The sequence below is a fragment of the Balaenoptera physalus genome (assembly GCF_965194825.1).
Source record: "Balaenoptera physalus genome assembly, chromosome: 12".
Classification (NCBI taxonomy): domain Eukaryota; kingdom Metazoa; phylum Chordata; class Mammalia; order Artiodactyla; family Balaenopteridae; genus Balaenoptera; species Balaenoptera physalus.
Window position 1 is genome coordinate 70,135,500 of NC_138897.1, and position 27,436 is coordinate 70,162,935.

The 27,436-nt window shown below is 56.2% G+C and overlaps 1 protein-coding gene and 1 long non-coding RNA gene across 9 annotated transcripts; one reads left to right on the top strand and one right to left on the bottom strand.

The window, feature by feature from the left end:
- The first annotated feature begins 76 nt into the window (after positions 1-76).
- LOC309639702 lies at positions 77-7,324 on the top strand. The gene is made up of 2 exons (XR_014251808.1): positions 77-361; positions 708-7,324. It is a non-coding gene; the product is annotated as an uncharacterized lncRNA (long non-coding RNA).
- SMPD4 (sphingomyelin phosphodiesterase 4) lies at positions 6,604-27,431 on the bottom strand. Of its 8 annotated transcripts, XM_082417203.1 has the most exons (21): positions 26,716-26,886; positions 26,128-26,332; positions 24,008-24,091; positions 22,265-22,351; positions 20,835-20,977; positions 20,628-20,703; positions 19,985-20,093; positions 19,828-19,880; positions 19,208-19,359; positions 17,305-17,437; positions 15,351-15,422; positions 12,664-12,750; positions 10,866-11,011; positions 10,305-10,395; positions 9,927-10,027; positions 9,390-9,553; positions 8,890-9,095; positions 8,442-8,675; positions 8,183-8,314; positions 7,963-8,091; positions 6,604-7,881 (listed from the first exon to the last, which is right to left on the bottom strand). In XM_082417203.1, the coding sequence occupies exons 3-21, from the start codon at positions 24,044-24,046 to the stop codon at positions 7,552-7,554; spliced, it is 2,484 nt and encodes an 827-aa protein (XP_082273329.1). In that variant the 5' UTR covers positions 24,047-24,091; positions 26,128-26,332; positions 26,716-26,886; the 3' UTR covers positions 6,604-7,551. The 8 variants fall into 8 exon arrangements, with proteins under 8 accessions (XP_082273329.1, XP_082273327.1, XP_082273325.1 ...); XM_082417201.1 differs by lacking the exons at positions 26,128-26,332; positions 26,716-26,886 and adding an exon at positions 27,230-27,431; XM_082417199.1 differs by lacking the exons at positions 26,128-26,332; positions 26,716-26,886 and adding an exon at positions 27,053-27,431.
- Between the last annotated feature and the right edge of the window lie 5 nt (positions 27,432-27,436).

A 27,436-nucleotide genomic window follows, 5' to 3' on the forward strand; every position in this document is an offset into this window, starting at 1 on the left:
GCCTGAGGGACGAGGCTTGCGTACCCGGGACTAGGTGTGCGGCGAGGGCGGGGCCTGGGTGCCTGGGGGCGGGGCTACGGCGGGGCGAGGCCTGGGTGATACACCTGACTTAATTGGATGGCATCCTCTGACTTAAACCACAGAGAATCGTCCCCCTTTACTGGTCTTATTTAGTTTTGTTCACTGCTTGTGGGTTTTTTTGACTTTTTATAATATTTTTTGATGTGGACCATTTTTAAAGTCTTTGTTGAATTTGTTACAATATTGTCTCTGTTTTATGTTTTTTGGGTTTTTGGCCCCGAGGCATGTGGGCTTTTAGCTCCCCAACCAGGGATTGAACCCGCACCCCCCGCATTGGAAGGCGAAGTCTTTTTTTTTTTTTTTAATTTTTTTTTTTTATAGCTACTTTTTATTTTTATTTATTTATTTATTTTTATTTTTGGCTGTGCTGGGTCTTCGGTTCGTGCGAGGGCTTTCTCTAGTTGCGGCAAGTGGGGGCCACTCTTCATCGCGGTGCGCGGGCCTTTCACTATCGCGGCCCCTCCCGTTGCGGGGCACAGGCTCCAGACGCGCAGGCTCAGTAGTTGTGGCTCACGGGCCCAGCTGCTCCGTGGCATGTGGGATCTTCCCAGACCAGGGCTCGAACCCGTGTCCCCTGCATTAGCAGGCAGATTCTCAACCACTGCGCCACCAGGGAAGCCCGGAAGGCGAAGTCTTAACCGCTAGACTGCCAGGAAAGTCCCGCTGGTTGTGTTTTAATAGTTCACTTTTTGAATAGATGATACGATTACAGGATGATACGACTTTAGATGGTAAGATTTTGATTCAAAAATCAAAAGGTAGAATTTCCACTTCCAATAATCGCAGAACCCTCGTGATTTATGAAATGTGGACAAAATACATGAAACAGCTGTCTGAAAGCACTGGAGAAGAGCAAAAAGCAGGCGGAAACTGGAGGAAGGCAGCTCTTGAAAGAGAGCTGTTTTCTCCTGAGGGCTCCTGATCAGCCAGACCCGAACAGGAAGCCACAGCCTTATCGGCTGGAGAGGGCGAAGGATGCGAACTGAGGGGCGCTGGGAAGTTTGGGGCGATAAAACCCCCTTCAAGTATGTGGCTGGCTTGAAATGCACATGTAGGGGTAAGATTCCAAAGGTCCCAGGGCAAGACAGAGCTGGAGGCCGAAATGGCCAAACTCCAGGGGAGACTGAGTTCGGAAACTGACAGAGAAGCTTGGTAAACGCCTCAGTTTTCCATTTAAACCCCAAAAGGGCCACAGCTTGGGAATAAAGACTGTGTTCTAGAAATAAGGGATTTGCACTAAGACTAAGGAAAAAATCAAAATACATTTGCCCTAATAAAACTTAAAGCCCAGCCTCCACAAGTCCATGGCGATCTTCCCATAATTCAACTGCCTAGAGAACATAATTCAACACTCTTCAGAGAATGATAACAGAACCCCGAGTCTCAATGACACATCATCCGCAAGGTCTGAATTACACTAGTAAGTACCAGACATGCAGAGAAACAGACAAATGTGATGGAGTCAAGGACAGAAGTATATCCTCCTCTGTAGAAATGATTCAAACAATGCAGATAAATCCAAGTCCACCCTGCCCCCTGTCACGAGCGAGGCATGGCCACTGCCTGATCCTTCTCTGTGTTTACATACTTACAGGTAGGACTCATTTGTCTGCAGTGGCCTTCAACTGTTTCTGTGTAATGGGATCATGACAGACGTATTGCTTTGCAACTTGGTTTATGTTTTTGTTTTTGTTTTTTTTTAATTAATTTTTGGCTGCTTTGGGTCTTTGGTGCTGCACTCAAGCTTTCTCTAGTTGTGGCGAGCGGGGGCTACTCTTCGTTGTGGTGCGCGGGATTCTCATTGCAGTGGCTTCTCTTGTTGCGGAGCCCGGGCTCTAGGCGCGCGGGCTTCAGTAGTTGTGGCACACAGGCTCAGTAGTTGTGGCTCGCGGGCTCTAGAGTCCAGGCTCAGTAGTTGTGGCACATGGGCTTTGTTGTTCCGCGGCATGTGGGATCTTCCCGGATCAGGGATTGAACCCGTGTCCCCTGCATTGGCAGGCGAATTCTTAACCACTTTGCCACCAGGGAAGTCCCTGGTTTATGTTTTAACAGCAGGTCTTAGAGAACATTCCAGGGAGTTCATGAGTTCCTGCCTTTGTTTTTTATTTTTTATTTTATTTTTTTTAGCATTTTTTTTTTGAATTTTACTTTATTTTTTTATACAGCAGATTCTTATTAGTCATCAATTTAATGCACATCAGTGTATACGTCAGTCCCAATCGCCCAATTCATCGCACCCCCCACCCCCACCCCCCCGCCACTTTCCCCCCTTGGTGTCCATACGTTTGTTCTCTACATCTGTGTCTCAATTTCTACCCTGCAAACCGGTTCATCTGTACCATTTTTCTAGGTTCCACATATATGCATTAATATACGATATTTGTTTTTCTCTTTCTGACTTACTTCACTCTGTACGACAGTCCCTAGATCCATCCACGTCTCAACAAATGACCCAATTTCGTTCCTTTTTATGGCTGAGTAATATTCCATTGTATATATGTACCACATCTGCTTTATCCATTCATCTGTCGATGGGCATTTAGGTTGCTTCCATGACCTGCCTGCCTTTGTTTTTTATTGCTACACAGTATTCTCTGGGCTCATCCTATTTTTGCTCTCCTGGGCCATCCTAACCCTCCAGGGCAAAGTCAAGGACAGGCTGACTGTTCCGGTGACAGTAAGGGCCAGGTGTGCAGGCCCAGAGGAGGCTCATGCTGCTGCACCAATTGTCAGCACCGTAAGATGAGCTTCAATTAACAGGGAGAAAACGTTTTCACCTACTGACTCTCAGGGGGAATATTTTTAGAATTGGAATTACCTGCTGATTTAAGTAAACAAGTGTCACATGGGAAATGATGACCATCTTTTCAGCCACAGCTGAGGGCTGCGATGTGGCTCCCTCCACTCCTTTGCAGTCACATAAGAGCCTAGAGTTCCTGTGCATTATCTCGTTTCATCCTTGAAATAAATTCGTCAAGGCAAGTGTTATTACATTTCCAATTTATGAACAGGGAAAGCAATGTGCAGAAAAGGGTTTTAAAAAATGTAATATGATGGGAAAACATGTATATTGTTGTACATATTTTAATTTCTCTGAATTTTTGTCACTTGCACTTTTGGTGTCATATCTGAAAAACCATTGAGTACTTCACAGTTATGAATATTTACTCCTGCGTTTTCTCTTGACAGTTCTAGTTTTAGCCCTTTCTTATATGTCCGTCTATGATCTGAATGTTGGACAGGTCCCTTCAACGCAGTGACCACGCGTTTCCTTATTGATTTTTGTTCAACGTTAGACTGAAGAGCCCCTTTTCCTATCCTAATCCTTTTCTGCTCATGTACAAATTAATTTATCCAATAGTTCATATTTTGATTCCTGAGATGTGAGGAGCTGGATGTGTATATAATAGGTAAAATAAGTTATTTATTGGGCAGCTACTATGTGCTTGCTCAGTGCTGGAGAGAAAAAGTACAATACTTGTCCACAAGGAGCAAACATACACATCGGAGAATCAGTCACAAGTATTTATTTATTCAGCATCTTGAAGTGCCCAGCATCACACAAGTGACAAGAAATATCTCTTTGCTTTTATTTGTGGATCAGTGGGGGTGAGTACAGAGGGGGCCCTTAGTCCAGCCTGGGAGGTGGAGGGAGGGGGGACTGGGGGGGTGCGGAGGTCCCCTGGTGGGGAGGGAGGGGGTGCAGACCCTCAGAGACCACCTGAGAGCCCAGCAGAAGCCCCTGGCCTCCTGGAAGGGGAGGTCAGAGGCCACTTCCGGGTGGTGGGGCCAGCTGAGTCAGCAGCTCCCTCTTGACTGGCTGCCCCAAGCTCGGGTCTTGTTGGAGGAGATTTCAGATACACAAACCCCAAGCTTTCCGGAGTACATTCTGTAGGACACAGACGCTTGGATGTTACTGGATCCCTCGTGGGAAACAGGTCATGAAGGACAGTGAGTCCAGTGTGGGCTGCGGGGCTGGGGGGTGCCACCAGGAGGCCAGAGCCGGGGGCTCTGAGAGGCAACCGGGTTTGACCCTTTGGCAGCGGTTGGGGTGGTGGCCAGGGGGTGAAAGTTGGGGTGTGGGGGGAGTTGAGGGGGTGGGCAGTTGGCATAAACCACCGGAGGCTTTGGTGAGGGGAGGGGAAACACGGAGAGAACCCCCATCTTCAGCCTGACCTCCGGGAGCCGGTCCAGCAGCCTCTCCTCGGGTGTGTCCCCCCTAGATGTGCCCCATCGCCCAGCACCATCCCTGCAGCTGAGAGCACCCCCCCCCCTTTCCACTGCTGCAGCTCTGAAACCAAGGGCCCTGAGGACTGGCATCAACTAGATCCACTCCACCTATGATCTGCCTTCCCCCATCAAGTTCACTTCAATTTTTTAACAACAGCGGCTTTTTTTTTTTTTTAATTTATTTAGTTAATTTATTTTTTTGGCTCCGTTGTGTCTTCGTTGCTGTGTGCGGGCTTTCTCTAGTTGCAGCATCGCTTGAATTGTTTTTATGAAAACTTGCGTATCCTCTGAGTGGCACGGAGCCTAAACGGTAAGACGTTTGCCTGAGTTGTTGCTTCAGGAACTTGGTATCAGCTGTGTCCAGTTCTAGCTGAGCTGGTGAGTGGTTAGGACCACCGACCCTCCAACTGAAATCGAGCACTGGGCTCATGTGCCTGCGGGCAGAAAGTCAACCTCTGACGGCAGGCTTTGCAGCAAAGTAAGGATGTTGTTTGCAGGGCGCCGAGCAAGGGAGTTGGGGGGCAGGCCTCAGACCCACTGCAACGTGGCCTCTTAGTGGTTTTTAAAGGGGAAGAATAGAGGGGCTGGGGTTCATCACCTTAATCGTCTGTGACCTGGGGGTCTCTGTCTCTGTAACCTGTACAGGCCATCTTGCCCTGGAAGATGACTCAGAATGGCACGTGAACATGATGCTTATTGGGAAGCTGAGGCTCCAGGCACCTGACCTGCATTGCTCCTTATTGATGAGGCAAACGTGACCATGTAGGTGCAGCCGGGAAGGAAGGGAACCAGAATTTAATTGTAAACTAGTCACGGGACTTAGTTTCCACCTGTGTTGTCAGGCCAGGCACTGCCCCTCAGAACCTGTGTCCCTCACAGAACGGCTGCCTCACCATTTTCTTATTTCCAATCACCTTTCCCCACCTCCTGTGCCTCAGCCTCACCCCGTAAATACCCGTCCTTGGCCCTTGGGCAGGCGGCCTCTTTTCTCTGCTGTGAACCTCGGCGTCTCGGCATCTGGCTCAGTGACACTTCTGCCTCTGCTCCGTCCATGCCTTTCTCTACTCTGCAGCTAGAGCCCCGCAAACTAACTCGGGGTCATCGTGAAGGTAGGGTCCCCGTCGCCCTCACTGGCTCAGCTCCCTGGGCGCAAGCCACTGAGCACCATGGGCCCCAAACCACCCTCCCCAAAACCAGGCCCCAGGCCCAACCACTGGCACCCTGGCCCCTCCTTTTTTTTTTTTTTTGGCTGCATTGAGTCTTCGTTGCTGCGCACGGGCTTTCTGCAGTTGCAGCGAGCGGGGGCTACTCATCGCGGTGCGTGGGCTTCTCATTGCGGTGGCTTCTCTTGTTGCGGAGCACGGGCTCTAGGCGCACTGGTTTCAGTAGCTGTGGCTTGCGAGCTCTAGAGCACAGGCTCAGTAGTTGTGGCGCACGGGCTTAGTTGCTCCACAGCATGTGGGATCTTCCTGGACCAGGGCTCGAACCTGTGTCCCCTGCATTGGCAGGCGGATTCTTAACCAGTGCACCACCAGGGAAGTCTGCTGGCCCCTCCTTGACCTTAGTGTCTGCTTCGATCTTTGACTTCTGGACTCTGCACCATGAGGTCCCCCATGTGTCCCAGCACAGCTGAGGGTGGCATGCAGTAGGTGGCTGTCCTATGGTTAATGGGTGTGTAGGTGAAGTGAGGCTTGGGGGCGAGCAGAACCCTGGAGAGATTGTGGGGGGGCAGGTCCCACCCTCACAGGCAGGTGGATGTCCATCAGGGGAGGCCGAGAAGAGGCGTTATCAGGGACTGGTGCCATGGATGGCGGACCCCAGACCATCATCTCACAAAGTTTGTTAACAAAAGCCAGTAATCTATCAATGTGAACTTGTAGAAACTCTGTCTTACTTCCTATTTCCATAGAATCTGACCAAAGCAGTTGCCTGGCCCAGGGAAAGAGGGGACATTTAACACTCGGGCTAGGCCACGTGGGTTGGTGAGCACATTTCGGTTCCCCGGTCACACGCAACCCTGCAGAAGCCACAGAAAGTGCAACACAGGTCCCAACATCCTAGCTCTTAGTATGAAGGCCATGTCTGCCCCACTGAGTCGCAGGCAGTGTTCTCGCAGCTCAGACCTGCCAGTGGCTGCCCTGTCCCGTCACAGCCACGTCCGTGTTTGCATCTGCCCAAGGGAATCCCATGGTGAGGGACGCCGGGTGCCCAGCGGCATCTCCGCAGCCCCTGAGTGTGCAGAGGACCCCATGTAGGAGGCCACCCTGGGGGCGGGGCCAGGCACCACAAGACTCAGGACCAAGAACAGGTTTATTCAGATCCATGGTCGGTTACAAGTTTGGTTTGGTTACTGGTCACAGGCCCCAAATGCCACTACTCTGAGTTTACATCAAAATACAAAGCCCAATACTTAACAGTTTGAAAACTTAAAAAAATACACCAAAGACTAAGGCTTTTAAAAATCTCAGTTGAAAAGTTCTCCCTGGTGTGTCATCTGTAGAATGAAACGCGTGTGAGATGCTGTGAGGATTTCTGACAGTGAACTCGCATTCATCATATACTTTGGATATTTAAATGTTACCAAAAAATCCCTATGTCTTTGAGCACTTGACTGAAGATACAAATGATGCTTTTGACCATCTTTGGTTGTAGACCACCCACAGGGAACAAGGTGGTGACGGCCCTGACGACCTGCTCCATGGCCTGGGGGCATCTGTGTTCTCGGAGGGTCTCTCCTCAAAAGCAGGCATGTGGCCCAGACTTGGAACTACTGGGAAAATACAGTGGCCCTAGCTTTGTCAAACGCGGCAGCAAAATCAGGTTTAAAATCATGAAACAGAGGAGAACCATTGTCTAATTTTCTTAGGGCTCTCTTTTAGGGCCTGATTCTTCTCTGGAGCCAGAGGCTGGGTTCTCATCTTGGGGTCTCACCGCCCACCTCCAGGGCGGCAAGGGCAGAGGCCGCAGGCCATCCGGGGAGGCCCAACTCCTGAGCTTCACACGCTGAGGAAAAGAAAGGCGTCGCCCTGCAGGCCCTCTGGCTGAGGAAAGGGGGAGGCCCAGGGCCGGCAGGCTGCCCGCCCCGCGTGGCTACCTCTCTGCCTGGCCCTGCCCTCTGCTTTCAGGTTCTCTTCAGATGGTTCCAGGGCTGCAAGAAAACGCCCCCTGGAAGCACGAAGGTGACAGGTGTTGGGTGCAGAGTGGCCTCCCCGGTGCCCGGGGGCGGCGGCCGGCCCGCAGTCAGAGCTGGTGCAGCTTGCCCTGCTCGGTTAGCAGCGTCATGGCCACGGCATAGAGGACATAGCCCAGCACGAGGAGCAGGGCACAGAGCAGGGGCCCGATGCAGAACAGAGAGGCCACGAAGAAGGCCAGCAGCAGGGCCAGCAGCGTCCGGTAGCTGCCCAGGAAGCGCAGGCTGAGCCGGGGGCCCCGGGCAAGGCTGGCCGCACGCCCCCGCCCCACGGGGCTCAGCAGGCGCCTGTCCGACAGCCCAGGCTCCAGGAGGTGGTAGCGACAGAAGCTGCCGAGGAAGTCGGCCCGCGAACAGAGGGCCACCATCTGACCTGCGAACTAGAGCACAGACAGGCCCCACTCTCACCTGCCGCTCGCGGGCTGGCGGTGGGGAGGGGCGGCCCTCCCTCCCACACTCACCCTGCGGTTGATGGCGGAGGACAGTCGGAAGAGCACTCGGACTAGGCCGGCAATCTCGTAGCTCCGGATGGGCTGCAGCTCCGAGTCCCCTTGGTACTCGATGTCAAAGCGCCGAAGCCCGTTGATGATCTGGAAGCAGCAGGAGGTGAGCCCCCGGGAGCCATGGCCATGCTGCCCAGAAGGCCCCAGAGAGCCCGACCCCTCGGGATGTGGGCCTCACCTGATACCGGCCCAGGGGCGTGAGGATGAGTCCATCCTCGCCCACAATGCAGTCTGGGAGCTGCTTCTTCCCGTTCTCATCCTGCGTGGTCCCCAGGGCAAGCGTGAGCTGGGCGAGCTGGGCCTCGCTGAGCTGTCAGGGAGACGCCTGCCGTCACTTCCAAGGTGGAGGGAGGCCTTCCCCCCCGCTGGGCCTCAAACGGCACCGAGGGGCCCAGGCACGTGACACCTGGGGGAGGTGAGGATGGCCAAGGGCGTACCCGGAACACTTGGCACAGGTACTCCAGGGCCTTCTCCAGGTACTCGTCCGTCTTGCGGACCCTGTCCTGCCCCATCTCGTCCAGGTCATTGCCCGGGTAAGAGCCATTGGTGTCCGCGGGGTAGAAGCCCAGCCATGACAGGAAGGGACGGGCTGCCGTGCTCTCCCCATACTGGTCAGAGAGGGACTTGGCCGTCTGCTTGGCCTGCGTGATGAGCTGAGCCAGACGCAAGACCTGTGGGTGGGCAGGTGGGCGAGTGGGTGGTCAGCTGGCTCGGGGCCGCCTCATGGCACCGACAGCCCAGGGGTGGCTTCCACACAATGAGTTTTAAGGACTAAGGTGCACTTTCCAAGACGGTACGTCTATCATCAGAAAAAAACTAGACTCCACTGAACAAGACAGGGAAGGGGTGTGAAATGCCAGAGCCCAGAGGGCCCCGACCACTCACCAGCGCCCGGATCTCGGGCCCGAACATTGGGGTGTACTTGCAGTCCTGGCCCTCCAGGCTGTACACATGGCTCTTCACCTTGAAGGAGGCGTCGGTGATGGCTGGTGGCCATGACGACAGGAAGCTGCCGGTGAACGTGGGCACCGTGAAGAGCCGGTGCTGGCGGTGGGGGATGACCAGCTCGGGCTCCAGGAACAGCTGCTCGCCTGGAAGGCAGGATGCGAGCCTGGCTGCGGCTCCAAGAGCACGGACACTGGGTCCCACCGCAGGTCCCTGAGGGCAGTGACTGCACAGCGCAGGCCCAGCTCCCGGAGGTCCCCCCACCCCCACCCATCTCCGCAGGGGAGTGGCTACAAGGAGAGCGCAACAGTGGCCCACAGCCTCCCAAAGCCACCACTACGAGCCACCAGGGGACGCAGCTCAGAGCTCCGTTCCCCACCTGTGGGGCGCACACGCAACCCCCGCGAGCGCACAGGTGACAGGGCCGGCAGGGGCCTCACCCCGCTGGATCATCTCAGCCAGGTTTGGCTGCGCAAAGACCTTGGCCACGCGGAACACCATGAGTGCGTTCTTGGGGCTGACGAGGTCCGTGCGCAGCGCGCGGCTCAGGAAGCCCAGGAAGAGCTTGGTGTAGACAAGCAGGTTCTCCTGCACGAAGGGCGCCCTGAGGGCGGGACGGACATCAGGGCTCCTCCCCGGCTTCCGGTCTCCCCCAGGTATCACAAATGGTGGTGGAGGGGCCGGGGGTGACACGAGGAGGCAGGACAAGCGGGCAAAGGTGAGGCCCCAAGGACAGAATCCTCCACGGATGAGGCCCATTCCCAGGACCAAGGCCATTGGGGGCGGGGCAGCTGTGCTGCAGGGCTGGCGAGGAAGGGCTACGGGGAGGTTTATGTGAGTCCATGTGGGAAAGGGACAGAAGGACAGGGGCTGCCCGTTGTCCCCAAGAGAGCAATCCTGGAGCCTGGGCAAGTCCCAGCAGGGGACGAGGGGGTGGCCCAGGCCCCCTGCCTGCAGGACCTCGGGGCCGGGCTCACCATCTCTCTGACACACTCCGGGCCTGGCAGTCGCTGCTCGGGGCCTGCTTCTCGGGCGCGTACCTCCAGGGCTGCAGGTAGCTCAGCCACATCTCCAGGACCTGGGGAAACACATGCAGCTGGGGCAGGTGGCTGGTGCTCAGGTGGGCAGGGGCTCAGGGGGAGCCTGTGCCCCCTCAAGACGCCTGGCCCCTCAGAACAGGTCACCCAGCAGGCTTTCCCATGAGTGCAGCGGAGGGCAGCTGCGTGAAGCTGGGAACCCACCCTGCGTGGACAGCTGGGTTCAAGGTCACAGCTGGCAGAACAGCACCGGCGGCCCCCAAGGCCTCCCCTCCCTCATCCGCACACGCAGGGCAAAGGCCACAGGGCAACACTCACAGCTCTGAACGATGCGTCCAGGGGCCAGTGGCCAAAGCAGTGCTGCAGAAAGAGGTAGAGCTTCTGCTGGACAAACCTCGGGACGGCGGCCCTGTGGGGGAGGGTGCGTCACCTCACAGGGGAGCCCGGCACCCCCTGGGGGCAAGGCCTTCTATTTTTAGCCCCATTCCTCAGAGAAAATTCTAAAGTTCAGAGAAGTTAGAGAACATTCCAGGGACACACAACACACGTGGCCGATCCAGCGTGGCTCCTGTGTGCACCTCAGCTTGGCCTGGCCCACGTGTAGCCAGCTCTGCTGGCCCTGTTGGCCTGGGAGTCAGGCCACGGCCCTTGCCCTGCCGGGGTGGTGTGGGGTGGGGGTGAGGTGCAGCGCCGAGCCGCCTGCTGCTCTCCTGCCACAGGGGAGGAAGGGGGAAGAGAGGGCAGCAAGACGGGGCCTCTCCCGGCCAGCCTGAGAAGCAGCCAGGTGGCCCCCACCCACCTCTGGGCCAGGGTGGCAGTGAGGAGACAGTCCCAGGAGGGCTTGAGGTGACCGCCCCCCCGCCCACAGCCCATACCCACCGTTTGAACTCCTCCAGGGGGCTGGCGGCGTGGGAGTGGGCGGAGGGTGAGGCCTGCTCGGGCCGCAGGCTGTTGGCGAAGGCGTGCAGGTGCTTCAGCAGCAGCCGCACCACCAGCACATGCTCCTCGGTGGGCATGAAGGACTCCTGGGGGGAGGGCCCTCGTCAGTACCTCGTGCTGGGCTGTACCCACCTCTCCCCCCATGGATGCACCACACATGGCGCCCTGGGATGGCCACCGGGGCAGAAGCTCTGCCATGTGCTTCCCTGCACTTCAACCCCCTTCATGGAGCCTCCGAGACAAACGCCCTCAGTCCTGCGAGCTCAGCTTTCGGTTCACAAAGGCCAGGAGGGTCTCTGAGACCCCCACGCACGGGGGAAGCCTGGGGGCCGGCCGCCTGCTCCCCACACCCACACCCCAGCCCTTGGGCCTCGATAGACTTGTTGGAAGTGCTCTTGGCAGCTTCACCCCAAGGTGAGCAACGCCAAGTGGGGTGCAGATGGCTCCCGGCCCTGTGTGCAAGAAGCCGGGCACCGACCAGCAGCACCCCCGCTGCCCAGGGCACGGTCTGCACAGGCCTCCCTGGCAGGGAAATGCCTCCACAGGCCCACGCAACACACCCCAAGGCCGCTATGCCTGGGGTGGGAGGCGGGGTGTAATGTTCTTCTGCATGTGTCTATTTTTAGGTCGTTATATGGTGGATTTGCAGCATTTTGGCAAAAAAAAAAAAAAAGGGATACTTTAACAGTAATAAAAAACCACAGAGCATCCTCTGTGCCAGGCCGTGACTCTGCCCAGGGAGCCCCTTTCTCGTTCACAGGAACTGAAACCCCCACCGCATCTCACCCCCGCCCTCCACGTTTCCAGGGGCAACTCCCCGCCCCACGCCCGGCAACCACACTGGACACCGCTGGGCTACTTTCTCTCTACGTTTGTCAGTCAAAGCACTTTCTTCCAGTGCCTCCCTTCCCTGAGCCAAATGCCCACAGGAGCCCCTGGTCACAGCTGCACACGGACACTCACGGGGCCAGGCCTCCCGCCGTGGAGGTGAAGGCAGGGGCCCTGCTCTTTGCCAGGTGAGGCCCTCCCCAGCCCAGGCCTGAGTGGCACCCACTTCTGCACGTGGCCCGCCCTCAGAACCCCTTCTGGAACATTCTCTCCCTCCTCAGTGCAGCTGCCGCATCTGCTCAAATTCAAGTTCAGTGGTGTGTGGCCCCACCTAGGGTGAGGGGGACAGAGCCCTGGCCGTGAGCACAGCTCCAGACACACGTCTCTGCCCAGACTTCCCAGTGGTCGCGTCGTGGAGCAGCAAACTTCACGACCCCGTTGGCCCCAAACACCCAGCTCGCTGACCACAGTCCATCCCTGGTCACTCCTGCCTAAGCAGACGGTGGTCCCTACAAGGTCACCGCCCATGAGCCCCGGGGCCTCCACATTCTTGGTCAGTCCCCAGCACCAGGCCTGTACTGCAAAGGCCACACTACTTCGCCCCCACGAACCGGGGCTGAGCACGGATAGCTAAGACACCCGAGGACTCGACACCTTGGCTGGCCTGGGGCTTGGCCAGGTGGGTTCGGTGACCTCCCCCACAGCCAGTGGGGTCCTGTGCATCACTCCCAGCCACGTGGCCACGCACCCTGAACCCAGGTCCAGGCCGAAGGGCCTGGCTGTGCTTGGAACTGGTCTCTGGTCACCCCAGCCGGCCCCCAGCCAGACCCTGGCTACTGCGCAGGACATGAGCTCTGGGGTTAAACCATGGGGCGGGGGTGAAAGGGAACAAAACAAAAGCGGCCAGTACTTGGTGGGCGTGGAGGGCCTGGAGGCTGGGTTGGGCAGGGCTGTGGAGGGCGCTGCAGACACTGAGTCGGTAGTGCAGGACCTCCAGCTGAGAGACAACAGCAGAGAAGCCGAGAGGAGAGGGTGGGGGGAGGGGAAGGGGAGAGAAAGAAATAGTGAGAAGAAGCCCAGAAGTAAGAACAAGAAAAACAAAAACAAAAGCACAAGTCAGTGACAATCCAAACAATCACAGCCCAGCAGCATCAGGCCAATGAGACGCCAACCACCCCCTCCGGGCGTGATCCTCCAGCTGCCGGGCAGAGGGAGGACAGACCCGCAAGGTCACCTGGGAGGCCCCTCCAACCCCTGAGGTCAGCCCGACCCCATTGCACTGGGTGCAGCACATGTCAGCAGCTCAGCGGAGCCCAGGCACCTCCCTGGGACACACTGCTGGTCACCAAGGCCCGAAGACCCAGGCTCAGTAAAGAAACTTGAGAAGCCAGTTCTAGACGGAGGGCTCTGCCCAGAAGAGAAAAATATGTAATTTATTGGACTTCCTGGGTTGTCCGGAAAAGAAATTTATCAGCACATGATAGAATCAATTCCTAGCTGTTAAAGACCCAATCAGAGTCCCACCCTGAAAGGTTCTGTGCACGGGGCTGGTTCCCAGCCCACCAGGCCCCACATCCTGGATATGGTTAACCTGGTGCTAACACTTACTGGTTCTGATTCTGGGAAGACCAACCTCTACCTCCCTCTACCTCACCAGGAGCCCCCAGACACTGAGCCACACACACCCAGAGGCAGCTGGAACCCTGAGGCCAGGGGTGATAGCTGAGCTGGCACACTGTCTGCCCCCAACCCCAGAACCTCCGCCCTATCTCCCTGCAGCTAAGAGCAGCCAGAGCCGGCCCAGCACACGTCCTGCCCGGTGAGGGCCCGCCTCCCGCCCCAGCGCCATGCTTCACACAGAAGAGGCGTGAAGGAATGTGCCAGACGCTGGGGAGACGGGCACAGCCAGAGACACGCAGGGCTGGGGCGGGAAGGGGCACGGCCGCACTCAGCAAGGAAATGGGGAGCCCACGGTCCCCCTTCAGGCCCCAGCCCGGGCCCACAGCAGCCTGCAGGGAACGTGCATGCGCCTGGACCCAGCCCGGCCGCAGCCGCACCGAGGGAGCTCCAGGAGCTGCACTTCCTGCACCCAGAAAACCGGGCAAACTGACCCCAGGGTTACGTGGGGCCATCAAGGACTTCCACGTGGTACGGGGCAGGCCTGGACAGACGGCAGGGGCCTTGGATGAAGCAGACCCCGCGGTTTCCCACACACCCCACCTCCTTGGGTTTTGTTTTTCTGCCTCAACAGGTGGCAAATGGCAGAAGGTTTCTGGGTGCCTGGTGGGGTCTTCATGGTGCCCCACCCCGCACCGACCCAAGTCAACCTGAGCAGCCCTCACCCTCCTGTGACCGTGGGGAGGAGGCGGAAGGCCCCTCCCCATACGGACTCGGTGTTCCCCCAGGTGACCGGCAGCTCGGAAGGGCCCTCTGGCTGGCAGAGCTACGGCTAAGACCTGAAGCGGGCGGGCTGCCCCGGGCTCCCGACACAGACGTGCAGACAGGAAGGTGACACCACGAAGCAGCCTCTGTGAGACCAAGCCACGCGCGCCCCGCAGGGGAGCCAGCCCCGCCCGCCGGGCAGCGGCAGGAAAGTGCAGCAGCAAGTGCGCTCTGGAAGCAGGCAGGGGCATGGTGGGCGCTTTGCGACGCAAGAGGCCCAGGATGGATTCCCAGCCCCACCCCCACCCCCGTTCTCCTCCTCCTCCTCCTGTGTGGGGCCAAGGACGGAGGCTGGGACACTGCGCTCTAAGAGGAGTGTTGGGGCCGTGTCCCAGTCCTCCGTGTGGCAGAACCCTGGGCTGGGGAGCAGGACCACCAAGGGAAGGGCACAGGCCACTGTTCCAATGTGACCCACAGATTCTTAATTCCTAAGGAAGCCCTTGAGGACTCTGACTGGCAGCGGCAAAAGCAAAGTCTAAGTAGCAAACTGCTGCACGGAAGCGGCACGCTGCAGTCTTGCACGCGGGCTGTGCACCTGAGCACCTCTCCCTAACTCAACAGAACTGTTCTACCCCGACCAGCCCTGTGGCCACAGCCCCGGGAGGGGGCCAGGGACTCCAGGCCTCTGCACACATGTGAGCTGCCCAGCAAGGGAAGGAGGAAAAGGAGAGGAGGAGGAGGAAAGGAGGAGGAGACAGCCTAGGCCACATGCAGGAGGGCGTCAGACCCCACCCACCGCCAGGAGGGCTGCTGCCGCTGCTCTGGAGGACGTGGAGGGCAGCAGGGCCACCAAGGTGGGCAGAGTCTGCTGGGCGCCACCGCAGCAGGACAGCAGGAGGCGCTGTGACCCCCAAAGGCACCCACAGCTCCCACGCCCCAGAACACGAGCACCACAACCACATCTGTTCCTACTGCCAGGGAGAGGGCTCTGCAAGTGGCATGGGGAGGCCCAGAGAGGACAGGCCTCAGCCGCCAGGGTGCAAGCCCAGCACAGAAGACAACCTGCCTGCTGCTCAGCACTTGAGGGAGGCGAGATGGCAGGTTGCTGGGTCCCACTAGCCAGTCCTTGAAACTAACTGAAATCAAGGACAAGCAGCAGCAGGCTGACCAGGGCCAGCGCGGGAGGCGGGAAGAGAAACCGCGGCAGCAACATACCTTGGCGTGAGGGGACTGCATTTTTTGGTACATCTCCAAAGAATAATGATGAAGCCACATTTCAACAAAAACCTGCAAAAGAGCATTAGCTGGTCAAAAGGTCTTTGACAAGGCCGTCAAGACCATTCAATGAGGGAAAGAACAGCCTCTTCAACATGTGCTGCTGAGAAAACAGGGTGCCCACATGCAAATGAGCACAGTCGGACCCTCACTCTACATCGTGAACAAGAAACAACTCAAAATGGATCAAAGACCTAGCACATAAGAGCTAAAACTGTAGAACCTTAAAAGAAAGCATGGGGGAATGCTTCACAACAATGGATTTGACAGTAATTTCTTAGATGTAAGTCCAAAACCATGGGCAACAACGGAAAAAACTGGACTTCATGAAAATTAAAAGCTTTTGTGCATCAAAAGACACAACATACGTAGTAAAAAAGTAGCCTACAGAATGGGGGAAAATATTTGCAAATCATGTATCTGAAAAGGGATTAACATCCAGACTACATAGAGAATGCCTAGAAGTCAACAACAAAAAAGATCCCAATTCAAAAATGGGCAAAGGACTTGAATAGACGTTTCTCCAAAGAAGATACACACGTGGCCAACAAGGACGTGAAACGCTGCTCAGCACCACACGTCACCAGGGCAGAGCAGACCAGTCACGACAATTAGGGTGGCCACAGTCAGAAACCCAGAAAACAACGAGTGTTCCGAGGGTGTGGGGAAACCGGACCCCTTGTGCACTGCTGGTGGGGATGAAAAATGGTGCAGCCACCATGGAAAACAGCATGGCAGGTCCTCAAAAAACTAAACAGAATTACCGTACAGCCCAGTAATCCCACTTCAGAACAGATAATCAAGAGGACGGAAAGCAGGGTCTTAAAGAGAGAACTGCACACTCATGTTCACCACAGCCAAGAGGTGGAAGCAGCCCAAATGTCCATCAGATGGACAGATAAACAAAACATGGTTACACACACACAGCAGAATTTTACTCAGCTTTAAAAAAGGAAGGAAATTCTGACACATACTACAATGTGGATGAGCCTTGAAGACACTATGCTGAGTGAAGCCAGTGAGTCATTAAAAAGAAAAGTACTGCGTGGTTCCACTGACAGAGGCAGCGAGAAGAGTCAGATTCACAGAAACAAAGCAGGGTGGTGGGTGTGGGAGCTGGTGGGAGGGGGACTGAGGAGCTGCTGTTTGACAGGTACAGACTTTCAGTCTTACAGGATAGGAAGGTTCTGGAAACCCATTACAACAAGGTAAACATACTTAACGCTACTCAACTATATGCTTTAAAATGGTTAAGACTTAGATTTTACATTATGTGTATTTTACCTCGGTTCCCAAATAAAATCAGAACCCCATCTCATCCATACTCCAGGCTCTCAACAAGCCATGCTTGTGGTGACCCACTCAGCCCCAGAATCCAGCATCAGAACAGCAGAATATCTCCAAGGTGGCGCTGAAGAGACAGGCCTGGGGTCTGCTGGAGCCGCACAAGGTCACACACAAGCCTGCCGTCCCCACTGGGGCCCCCTGGCATGGAGGGGACGGCGTCCTGCTGACCAAGGGGAGGCCCCCCCCATTCAGTGCCCTAAACACGCTGCTGCAGCAGGGCTTACTATCTACCCCTCCCAAACCACGGCAGTGGTCAGAGAGGGTGACCCAAGCCACTGGAAACTGAAAGGCTGGGCAGCCATCGTGTCACCACAATAAAATAGGGCTCTGTGGACAGGGGATCCAGGGGTGAAAACAGTGCCAGTGACACAGAGGTGAGACAGGTGGGCAAATTCTTTCTCATCTGTGTTAAACGTCACAGCAGAGACACTAACAATTGACAGCCACCCCCAGACCAAGGGGCAGTCTTTAGGCCCTTGCACCCTGGGGTGGGCGGTGATGAGCAGTTTATCTGAAACAGAAGCAGAGAAGGCACCCAGGCTCTCACCTGGAGCAGCGTCTCCGACCTCCAGATCTCGTGGGAGGCGGGGTCTGCATTCACAGACGTCTGATGAGAGATGTGTCGCTTCAGGAGGCTGGTGTGGTGCAGGCCGTAGGACGCAAAAGGCACGGCTGGCGTCCTGAGGGAGACACAGAAGCAGATCTCAGTCAGCAGGCTCCCACGGGTGTGACCAGGGCAATCTGGGCCTCAAACCCAGGACAGCAGCGACAAGTACAACCCGTGGAAGCGTCCAACGACCCTCAAGTCCACGTTGCTATGTGTGAATAAACAAACAGAAGAATGAATTTTCCATCCACATCCGCCCACTGACACATGCAGGACGGGTGAGATCAGAAAAGCGTCGTTTGCCAACCACCCTATTCACAATGGATCTGGCTGAAGACCATGAGGGATGCCGACACTGCCGACAAGAGCGGGAGCTTGGTGGATCTTCCCATTAAGTCCCCCGTTCACTAATTGAGGCCCAAAGACCTTCGTTAACTTTACAGGAGGAAAACCTGGCATCACCCTCAGCCCAGCAAGCGGGCTCACGGGCACCACGGCAGCCGCTGCGATGCCCCTGCCAACGATGCCCAACCTGGGCCTAATCATGGGAAACACCCGAGGACCCACTGTGCACACAACAGCTGTCAAGGTCAGGAAAGGCTGTGGGACCTTCTGGACAACAGAGAGACAGCACGTGCGGGAAATGACCCTGCACGGAACCCAGCTGCATGACAGCCACAAGTGGGGCAGCTGGTGAAACCCAAGCGGGGTCTGGGGAGGAGATGGTGGCCTGGCAGCAACACTGCCTCCTGATTTGAACGGAATGGCCGCAGTTACGGAGATGCACACACTTTCAGAAAACACACTCTGAAACGTTAAGAGGTAAGGGCATCGTGTCTATAACGTACTCAAATGGCCCAGGGAAAAATGCACACAGATTAAACAGAATAAAACAACTCGGAAATCAACAGGGATGAAGGGCCTGTGAAAGTTCTTTGTTACATGTAGCAACGTGTAAAATCTGAAATTATTTTGTGAAAACAAATCAAATCCAGCCCAGAAAACTGCCTGGCAGCTGAAGTCTGCCTTTGAAGGGGTATGAATCCAGGCCACACCCGGGTTCTCCCGCAAGCCCAGATCCCTGGCCCCTGCCCCCCAGGCCGCCTAGCGTCAGCAACACCTGCGCAGCCCCTCCCCCACACTCCTCCTCGCCATCCCCTTTCCTTGGGAGCTTATGTCCACACGAGTTTGGGGTGAGTTTGGGGTAACGACACAGCACGTGCCAGCAGATGTGGGGGAACAGCACCTGCAGGAAAGAGCTACAGCCTCCAGGGAAGGAGCGGGGGCTAGTGAGGCAAAGGCCAGAGGAGCACAGGCTCCTCACCCCCGGACAGGCCAGCCTCACGCTTCCTTCCTGCTCTGCCCGTGCCAGCGGCTCTTTACCACAGGCCCCGGCTCAGCAAAGGCCTGGTCCCCGAGTCTACAGGTCCCTGCTAGTCTCACTTGGCCACAGCTCAGCGCTGCCCACAAGCCCCTCCTCTCCAGAACCATTCGCTCAGCGCTGCCAATCAGCTCTCGGCTTTGAGCCCCTCACCACCCTGCTCACCGCTGGGCACAGGGCTTGGGTGCCACGTGTGGAGAGGGCGGCCACAAGCAGAACACGGCCCGTTCCCATACCAGAGCCAGGCCCCGTCCACACGGCCACAGAACCTGCCCGCTTCAGAAACATCCCCCTCACCCCGCCCTCCAGCCTGTGCTCAGCTGGGGCTGCAGAATCTCAGGCCTAAAAAAAAGCGAGTGCTCCAGACAAGGAGTGGCACCACTGTCCCCATGAGCAATGCCCTCCAACCAGGAAGGGCCAGGCCTTACCTAGTGGTGGGCTCAGGCCATCTCAGCTACTCACCTGGGAGCCGGTGAGGGGCTGGGCCCCCCCGGGCTGGAAGAGAGAGGGGGGAGCACGCTGCCTTCTGTGGGCAGGAACCATGCCAGGTACCTGTCCACCAGGATGAAGTAGGCGCAGTCTGAAGTGCGGACGTGGAGGGCCCCAGGGGGCGGCTGGAAAGCAAAACTCCTGTGAGCGCATGGCTATGGGCACCGCCCCAGGCTGCTGACCCAGCAATCACAGGGCGGTGCCAGGAGAAAAGCCCCCACCACAAAGGGCCTGACTAGACCCCTCAGTCCTGCCCAGCCCACGCACCCCCCATCCCCCCACCCTGCCCACACCAGTAGCCACCTCCTATAGGAAGCCTCCCTGACCACCACTCAGGGCACCAGCCCACCCCACATGGCCCATAAAGCCTGCCCCCAGCCTGTCATCCTCACTAAGTGAGGGTGGCCTGAGGGGCAAAGGCCGGCGGGAGGGGGGCCCGGGGAAAGGAGGTAGGAAAGGGAGGAGAAATGGAGGAAGGCAGGCCGACGGCTGGCCCAGCCCTGCTTTGTGTGGACACAAGCCCTGGGCCTCAGCCCCTCCCTGCACGGGGGCTTCAGTAAAGCAAACCCGGCTCAGAGGTACCCCTTCTGTACCTTTTGAGTGATGAGGCTCAAAGCAAAGAAGAACATGTAATACTCGAATGGATCTGAGGGCCATGTCAGGGGGCAAACAGCAGGGTTGTCAGGCCCCCCCCACCCAGCTCTGTGTTGGCCGCCCAGCCTCCCCCACTGCGGGGCCGACAAAGGATACTGAGGGCCAGGTGCAGGCCAAGGCCCCCGGTTGAGGGGAGCTGGACCTTGTTGTGGTACAGAGGGCTGTCGGGGAGCACGCGCTCCTGGATGGACGCCTTCACGGGGCCCTGTGGACAGACAGAGGTGGCCCTTGGGAAGGCTGCCGAGGAGCCCAGAACACAGACCCCCCTGGGGAACAGTGCTGTCCTCTGCGCGGTGCTTGTGCAAAAAACCTTCACGCAGACTCTGTCCCTTCGTCCTCATACAGACCCGCCACAGTGGGGCTGCAGCTGTGTGCATCTCTGACCCAGCCAGGCACTCGATGGATCCTGTCTGCTTTGTTTCTCATACCCATGAGTGAGCCACCCCTTAATTCGCCCCCACAGGACTCGAAACTCAGAAAGACAAAGCTACCAGTCACGTGGCCCTGCCACTCAGCCAGGAGCCAACCAGGCCCTCCCACTGGCAGAGTTCAGATGACCTTTGAAAAAAAAAATAACCACTGAAGTTCCAATCTGTGATGGCTCTTGGGCCCTGAACAGATACCATGACGTTCTGGCCACTGTCACAGCCCTGCAGGCCCCTGCCCACCCACCAGCACTGCAGCCACTGCGCAGGGCACCCGGCCCCAAGCCTGGCTCTCACCACCACAGCTTACTTACAGGCAAGTAAGAGACAGGAAAGTCAAATTTATAGTCTTCAGCTTGAAGTTTATAAACCAACTTCATCATTGGGCCCCTGAACACGAACAACAAAAACAGGGCAATTGAACCATGAACCGTCTCGCTTTGACTGTTCCTTAACAGTGACTGCAAACGAGATCACTGTGAGAAAAAGTCCAGTCCCTCTGGGGTAAGAGACCAACCTACCCGGGGTCTAGGAATTCCATGGCGATGTTGTACTCCACAGGGCTCACGCGACCCTGCAAGCAGCGGAGGTTCCACCCAGCCAGGACGCCGTCCAAGCTGCCAAAAATGCTCTCAACCAGCCACGGGAAGATGGCATGCAGCTCCTGCAACAGTGCAGGGAGATTCTGGGCAAGCTCTTGGGGACCACTGCCTGCCTCCCTTGCTGGCCCTGGGCCAAGGACGTCACTCCCTGGCCCGGAGACCAGCAGGACCAGTGGCGCCCACAGGAGCAGCTGTGGATCCTTTTGTTGTGCTTGCGTGGCTGCTTCATGTCTGACCCCATTACATAAGCCAGCGTATGATTAAAAGGTTTATTTAAAAATTCTGGGGGCGGGTGGGGGGCAGTTCAAATTTCCGGATCCACAAGGTTCAAAATGCTCTGGGTGATTCTTGCCACTTGCTTCCAGGCCTCTACCCACCCTCACCCCCCACTACCGCAGGGAGCAAGCAGAAGGGTCGGGTAGGGAAAGAGGAGGATAAGACCCCACAGTGGTGATGTCCCTGGTGGCGCAGTGGTTAAGAATCCGCCAGCCAATGCAGGGGACACAGGTTCGAGCCCTGGTCCGGGAAGATCCTACATGCCGCGAAGCAACTAAGCCCGTGCGCCACAACTACTGAGCCTGCGTTCTAGAGCCCGCGAGCCACAACTAGTGAAGCCCGCGCACCTAGAGCCTGTGCTCCGCAACAAGAGAAGCCACCGCAATGAGAAGCCTGCGCACCAAAAGGAAGAGTAGCCCCCGCTCGCCGCAACTAGAGAAAGCCCACGCGCAGCAATGAAGACCCAACGCAGCCAATAAATCAATCAATATATTAAATAAATAAATAAAAAATAAAAATGACAGAAACTTCTGACCCGAAGAGAGCTTTATTAAAAAGGGTGGAACCGTCCGTTCTTCCTCAGGGCAAGACCTTCCTGTCATCTGGTGGCAAGTCCTGGTCCAGGCAGGCCTCCTGGACTGACCCGCACTTACTCTGTGCCGATTCGGGGTGTGGCGTAAACACATATTTTCAGTACTTACAGCAAGGCTCAGCCTTGCCACTGCTGACATTTGGGGGTGGACGCGTCTTCATCCTGGAGGCTGTGCTGTGCCCTGGGGGACGGATGCCAGCACGCCTGGCCTCCACCCACTCGGTGCCGGAAGCACCACCCCATGTGACAACTAAAAATGCCTCCAGACACTAAGTGTCCCATGTGGGACAGAAGGCCCACGGCTGAGAAAGCCCAGTCTACGATGTCGTGGTCACATGTTTACACGTGTCACAAACGTGAGAGTCGCAATACGGGGTCAGGCCTCCGCAGGGCAGCGCTCAGAGGTGGGAGGCAGGGACTGCGAGAACGCTTTTCCAGGAGTGTGTGAGACACGCCCCCAAGAGACGCTGCAGAACTGTACCTTTGCTGGAAAGTCCTCGATGACTTTAACCAAGTCTTGACACCGCTGTGCAAAGGGTTTATTTATAGAGTCGGCTTTCAGGCTAGCCTAGGAGACACAAGAAACCAAAATAAAGCGAGCACGTTTGCTTTGCAGCTTTTGCTGATATTCTGGTGCGAGTCAAAACAGAAATCCAGGGACTTCCCTGATGGTCCAGTGGTAAAGAATCTGCCGTACAATGAAGGGGACACGGGTTGGATCCCTGGTCAGGGAACTAAGATCCCACATGCTGCAGGGCAACTAAGCTGGCGCGCCACAACTACTGAGCTCGTGCGCCTCAACTAGAGAGCCCACGCACCCTGGAGCCTGTGCGTCACAACTAGAGAAGAGAAAACCTGCAAGCCACAATTAGAGAGAAGCCCGCACACTGCAACAAAAGATCCCGCATGCCTCAACGAAGATCCTGCACGCCGCAACTAAGACCCGACACAGCCAAAAATAAATAAATAAATGATAAATAAATCTTTAAAAACAAATAAACAGTAATACAAGTGACAGGCAGGAGTCAGAGACACACCACTGGCCTGACTGCCCAGCACCTCACAAATCAGGTCGTGCGTGTGTCCAGGGCCTACAGGACACCCCTAGGCGAGGCCAGGATCCCGTGCTCTCTAGGCCAGGACTTTCCAGGCTGGCTCCCAGCTCCCTCTGTCAGGCACCCCAGTTACCTCAGAGAGCTGCACATCATGAGAACAAAATCTACCCGCATCCAATCCACAAGCAGGGGGCTGGCTCCTGGGTCAGCCCCGCAGCCAGGGGGGACCCCACACAGATCAGAGCACTCACCGAGTGTGTGCACGTGAATGGGAAGTTTCCCCCGGGGCTAACCACCCACCATTTACAGCCCTGTGATTGTGAGCTACCGTTTGTTGTCACTGGCCCTCTGACCCAAGACGTCCTTTATCTGTTACCTTCAGAGATGCAGCAGACCAAAAACCACAGACAGCTTCAGCCAAATGCCAACACTCCGGTGACGGAGAAGCCAGAAAACATTCAGGACAAGAAGTAAGGAAACGTACCCCAGATAAGGGGCGAGGGAAAGCTCTCGTCTATCCTGACCACAAAGGGAAGAAGGCCCTGTGCACATGGATGAACATCAGGAGGAAAGGCCAGGTTTCTAACCACAAGGGCTTTGCCCAGGGTATCCAAGGCCCTGGCCACCTCCACACGAGGATGGGGTCCACAGTGTCTCAGTCAGAGGCAGACACCCGGCTGTGCAGGCCTGGGTCGGATCTGCTGGCTCTAGAGGGGCACCACAGAAAAACATCCTTCCAAATACAGGCTTATAAAAAGTGCAGGCCTAGTGCTCCAGCACAGCAGCCTCCTTCCGTTTTTCACCAGTGACAGTTACGGTCATTAAAACACCTCGCTTTTGTGTAAGGATTTACAAGACGTGAAAATGTGGGTGTACATTCTTCTCCCTTGCTCCTCCCCACACCCCAGGAGACTGAGGAAATGGCATTTCAATCAATTCCTCTTGTAGATGAGAAAACCAGGGCTCAGCAGCTGCGTAAACCCAAGGTCCTGCACCAACAGAGGGCAGAGTTGAGCCTGAGGGTTCTCACTCGAGTCCAGTGTCATTTCCAGCACATCCCCCCAAAACATCATCACCGGACAGTTCTTCAAGTCGGTGGCAAAACCCTCAAGTCCCTCCGCTGCAGAGCGTCCATCACCCTGGCACACGGGCGGGCAGCTGACACTTACCAGCAGGAAGCTGGGCTGCTGCAGGTGGGGGAATGCCATGGCAGCCTCCCGGGCAGGGTCCAGACCGGCCGTCTTAGAGGACCACTGCGGAGAGACAAAGACAAAACCTCAACCTCTGCCACACAACAAGACACACAAGGCCAGGAGAATATCTGCACAGCTCAGCACCACTGCACTGCCAAGGCCCACGCTTTACAGAAATGCTGCTTATGTGCCTGCCATCCACAGGGTCCAGCCCCAGAGCCAGGTCTGTGGCGGGGAACCCTTGGGAACACTTGGTTAAGCTTGTGTGGCACTTGCCACATGCCAGGCCTGGTTCTGAGGGTTCTCCATACATTTCTCATTTAATCCTCGGTGGCAGGCAGGCAGGATTCTAAAGACAGCCATCCAAGATTCCTGTCTCTGGTCATTCAAACACTCTTCTAGGTGCTGCTGTGAAGGGGTTTTGCAGATACAATTAAAGTCTCAAGTGTGAGAACCGTAAGATACAGGGCAGTCCTGACTCATAGCCAGCAACGAAATGGGGACCTTAGTTCTACCACTGCAAAGAGCTGGATCCCGCCAGCAACCTGAATAAGCTTGAAAGCAGATTCTTCCCAAGAGCCTCCAGATAAGAGCAAAGCTGGCCAACACGTCGATCTCAGCTTTGAGAGACCCTAAGCAGAGAACCCAGCTAAGCCTGCGTTTCTGACACATAACCATGAGATAACCAACAGATGCAGCTTTAAGCTGCAAAGTTTGTTAAGCAAGAATAGAAAATACATCCTCATAACAACCCTACGAGGTCAGTACAGATAAGGAAATGGAGGCAGAGAGAAAAATCACTTGCCCTCAGCCAGCTGGGGAATGGCAGAGCCAAGACTCAAACCCACAGACCTCCTCACTACTCTCTCATAGAGACAGGTGAACACATCTCCTCTGTCTTACTTGTGCTCTCTGAGAAGGAAGGGAGGGGACGAGCCAGCTTTGCCAATGGAGCCTGTGAACGGCCACCAGAAAATCAGGAGTAGCTCTCCAGAATCCTACCTCTCTGTGCCCCCAATCAGAAACTGAAAATATCCAGACTCGGACTGAGCAGAGAGGGAGCATGCAAGTCCCACTGATGGGCTGCTGATGGCTTTCCTGGCACAGCTCTGCCCATGGCCTGAGGAACGGTGCTGATGCAGCAACTGGCAGTATATGTGGATGGAGAGGCTGTGTGGGCAGCTGAGGGGTTGACAGGAGACATGTATCTCTGCTACTGGGCATTATGAACACCTTCCCATGAAACCGAGCAGAAACCTGCACACTCCCCACCCCTGTACAAAGGCCCCTCCATGTCCTCTGCCTCTTGTTTGTAGAAAAGCTGAAGTTTCCCAGATCTCCCTGAGTCACAAAAGAGCAGGCTCAAGCAGCTAACGATTAGGACAAGAGAGTCACAGAATCGTTCAGTGTCCAATGCACACTCCTGAGTTGTTTTACAGATACTATAACTTCCACCAGAGGGAAAAAGCCAAATGCATGATGACCAGACAGTAGCCATGACATAAGCTGCTCCATCTATGGCTAGCACGATTCCAAAAACTGGCCTCAAGACAATGAGATTAACGTTATTGCTCATAATAATCTATATCTTTGTGGGCATCAAAATAATTATAGCTTGCTCTGCCCAATTTTTAGTAAGCAGGCAACTAAAATTGTCAGCAAAGAGATGCCACAGACTCATGTCGACATCTTCCACTCTAAGAATACAGCGCCCTATGTCAGCATGAAGAAGTTACAGAAGATGAGCCTTCGCCCCTAATCCCACAGAAATGGAATGACGTCAGACAGTGGGGATCTGTAAGCAGCTCCTTTGCCCCGTGCCTGTCTGCCCATTTCTGTTTGCCTCAAACCTTACAGAAATGAGGTCACCAAGCAACACTTAACCTAACTCCTGACATATGCTCTGCTGAATGCACACAATACCTTGCTTAACCTGTTGATTCTTTCCCTAGATTAAAAGAAGTAGGAATGAAAAATTAAGTAGTTAAAGAATGACTAGCTCTCTACCCCCAGCTTCTCCCTGTGCAATCCGGCAGGAGATCATGCAGGCAAGATAACATCTGAAGAAAGCTCATGAGGAGTCAGCCAGTCCGCACCCAATGGAAAATGACGCAGAGCTTGACCTTCTGCCTCGATTCTGAGATTCTTTCTCCTTCTTCCCTTTAAAAACTGTCACGGCTGAGCAGAATCTTCGGAGTGCGTTCTGGGACACCAGTCCACCTTCTCCCCGATTGCTGGCCTTCTGAGTAAAGCAACCTTTCCTTTGTACCAACACTTGTCTCTGGAGAATTGGCTTTTGAGCTGGGAGGAGCGTAGTCTGAGTTCAGTAACACTGAGACTGTTCAACTCCTAATTAAACTAGCTATGGGTTTCAGTTTTAAGGATGACTTAAATAAAACGCTTCAGTCCTGAACCAAGTGGTCCAGGGAACACTGCACTACTTCAAAACGATCAAAGCGGCATAAAACCCTGAACTGTTTGCTAAGGGCAGAGCTTTAGAGCTGATGAAGTAAATGCTGCTCCTTGCTCAGAACAAGTTTGCAGAGGTAGCGGCTGAAGGAATGAGCCCGAGGCGCCCAAGCAGGGTGTTTCGGGGAGAGGGCAGCGTCTCCCCGCCCCGGTTCTCCCCGCCGCGCCGCCTGCACTGTGCGCCCAGCCTCCGCTTCATCCCGCCACCTCCACACCCGCTGCCTTCAGGAGCGGCTTCCAATCCGCTTTCGGGGTCCCTCCCGTTAGCCGCAGCCCCGTCAACGCCAATCTCGCCAGGGCCTCCCTTTGGCCGCGCTGCGAACGGGGCGTGCTCCCGCCTGCCGCTCACTACTGCCCCGTGAAGGGAGCACCGGAGTCCCAGTGTCACAGACACGTATACTGAGGCTCCGCAAAGCCGGCCCACATCGGGGGAGGTGAGGAAGGGTCGGGTCGGGCCGGGGCCGAGACCCACCCCGCTCCCCCCACACCGCTCGCTGAGCCCCAGACTCTCTCTCCTCCACCGCGCGCAGCGAACGTTAACCGGTGGCCCACCGGGGTGGGGCGTGCGAGGTGCGCGGGAAGGCGACGGGAGGGCGCAACCCGGCCCTCGGCGCCCTGCAGGCCCGGCCCGAGGCCCGGGGCTCGCGTGGGAACAGAGCTGGTTTCGGCGGAAGTTCGGGGTGGCCGCCGGGATGCGGGGCCGGACCGCGCGCGATTCCCACCATTAACCTGAAAGAACCACAGCGTCCCCCGCTTCAAGGACCGAGACCGCCATTCGGCGAGCCGGCGCCGAAATGTCGTCATCAAGCTGCGCGTGGCGTCACATTCCCCCGGCCTGGCAGGAAATGCGCCGCCACCTCCTCTGGCTGACACAGTAAAAGGCGCGTGCGCAAAGCGAAGGCCCGCCTCGGAACGCGTGTGCGCAGCGGAGAAATC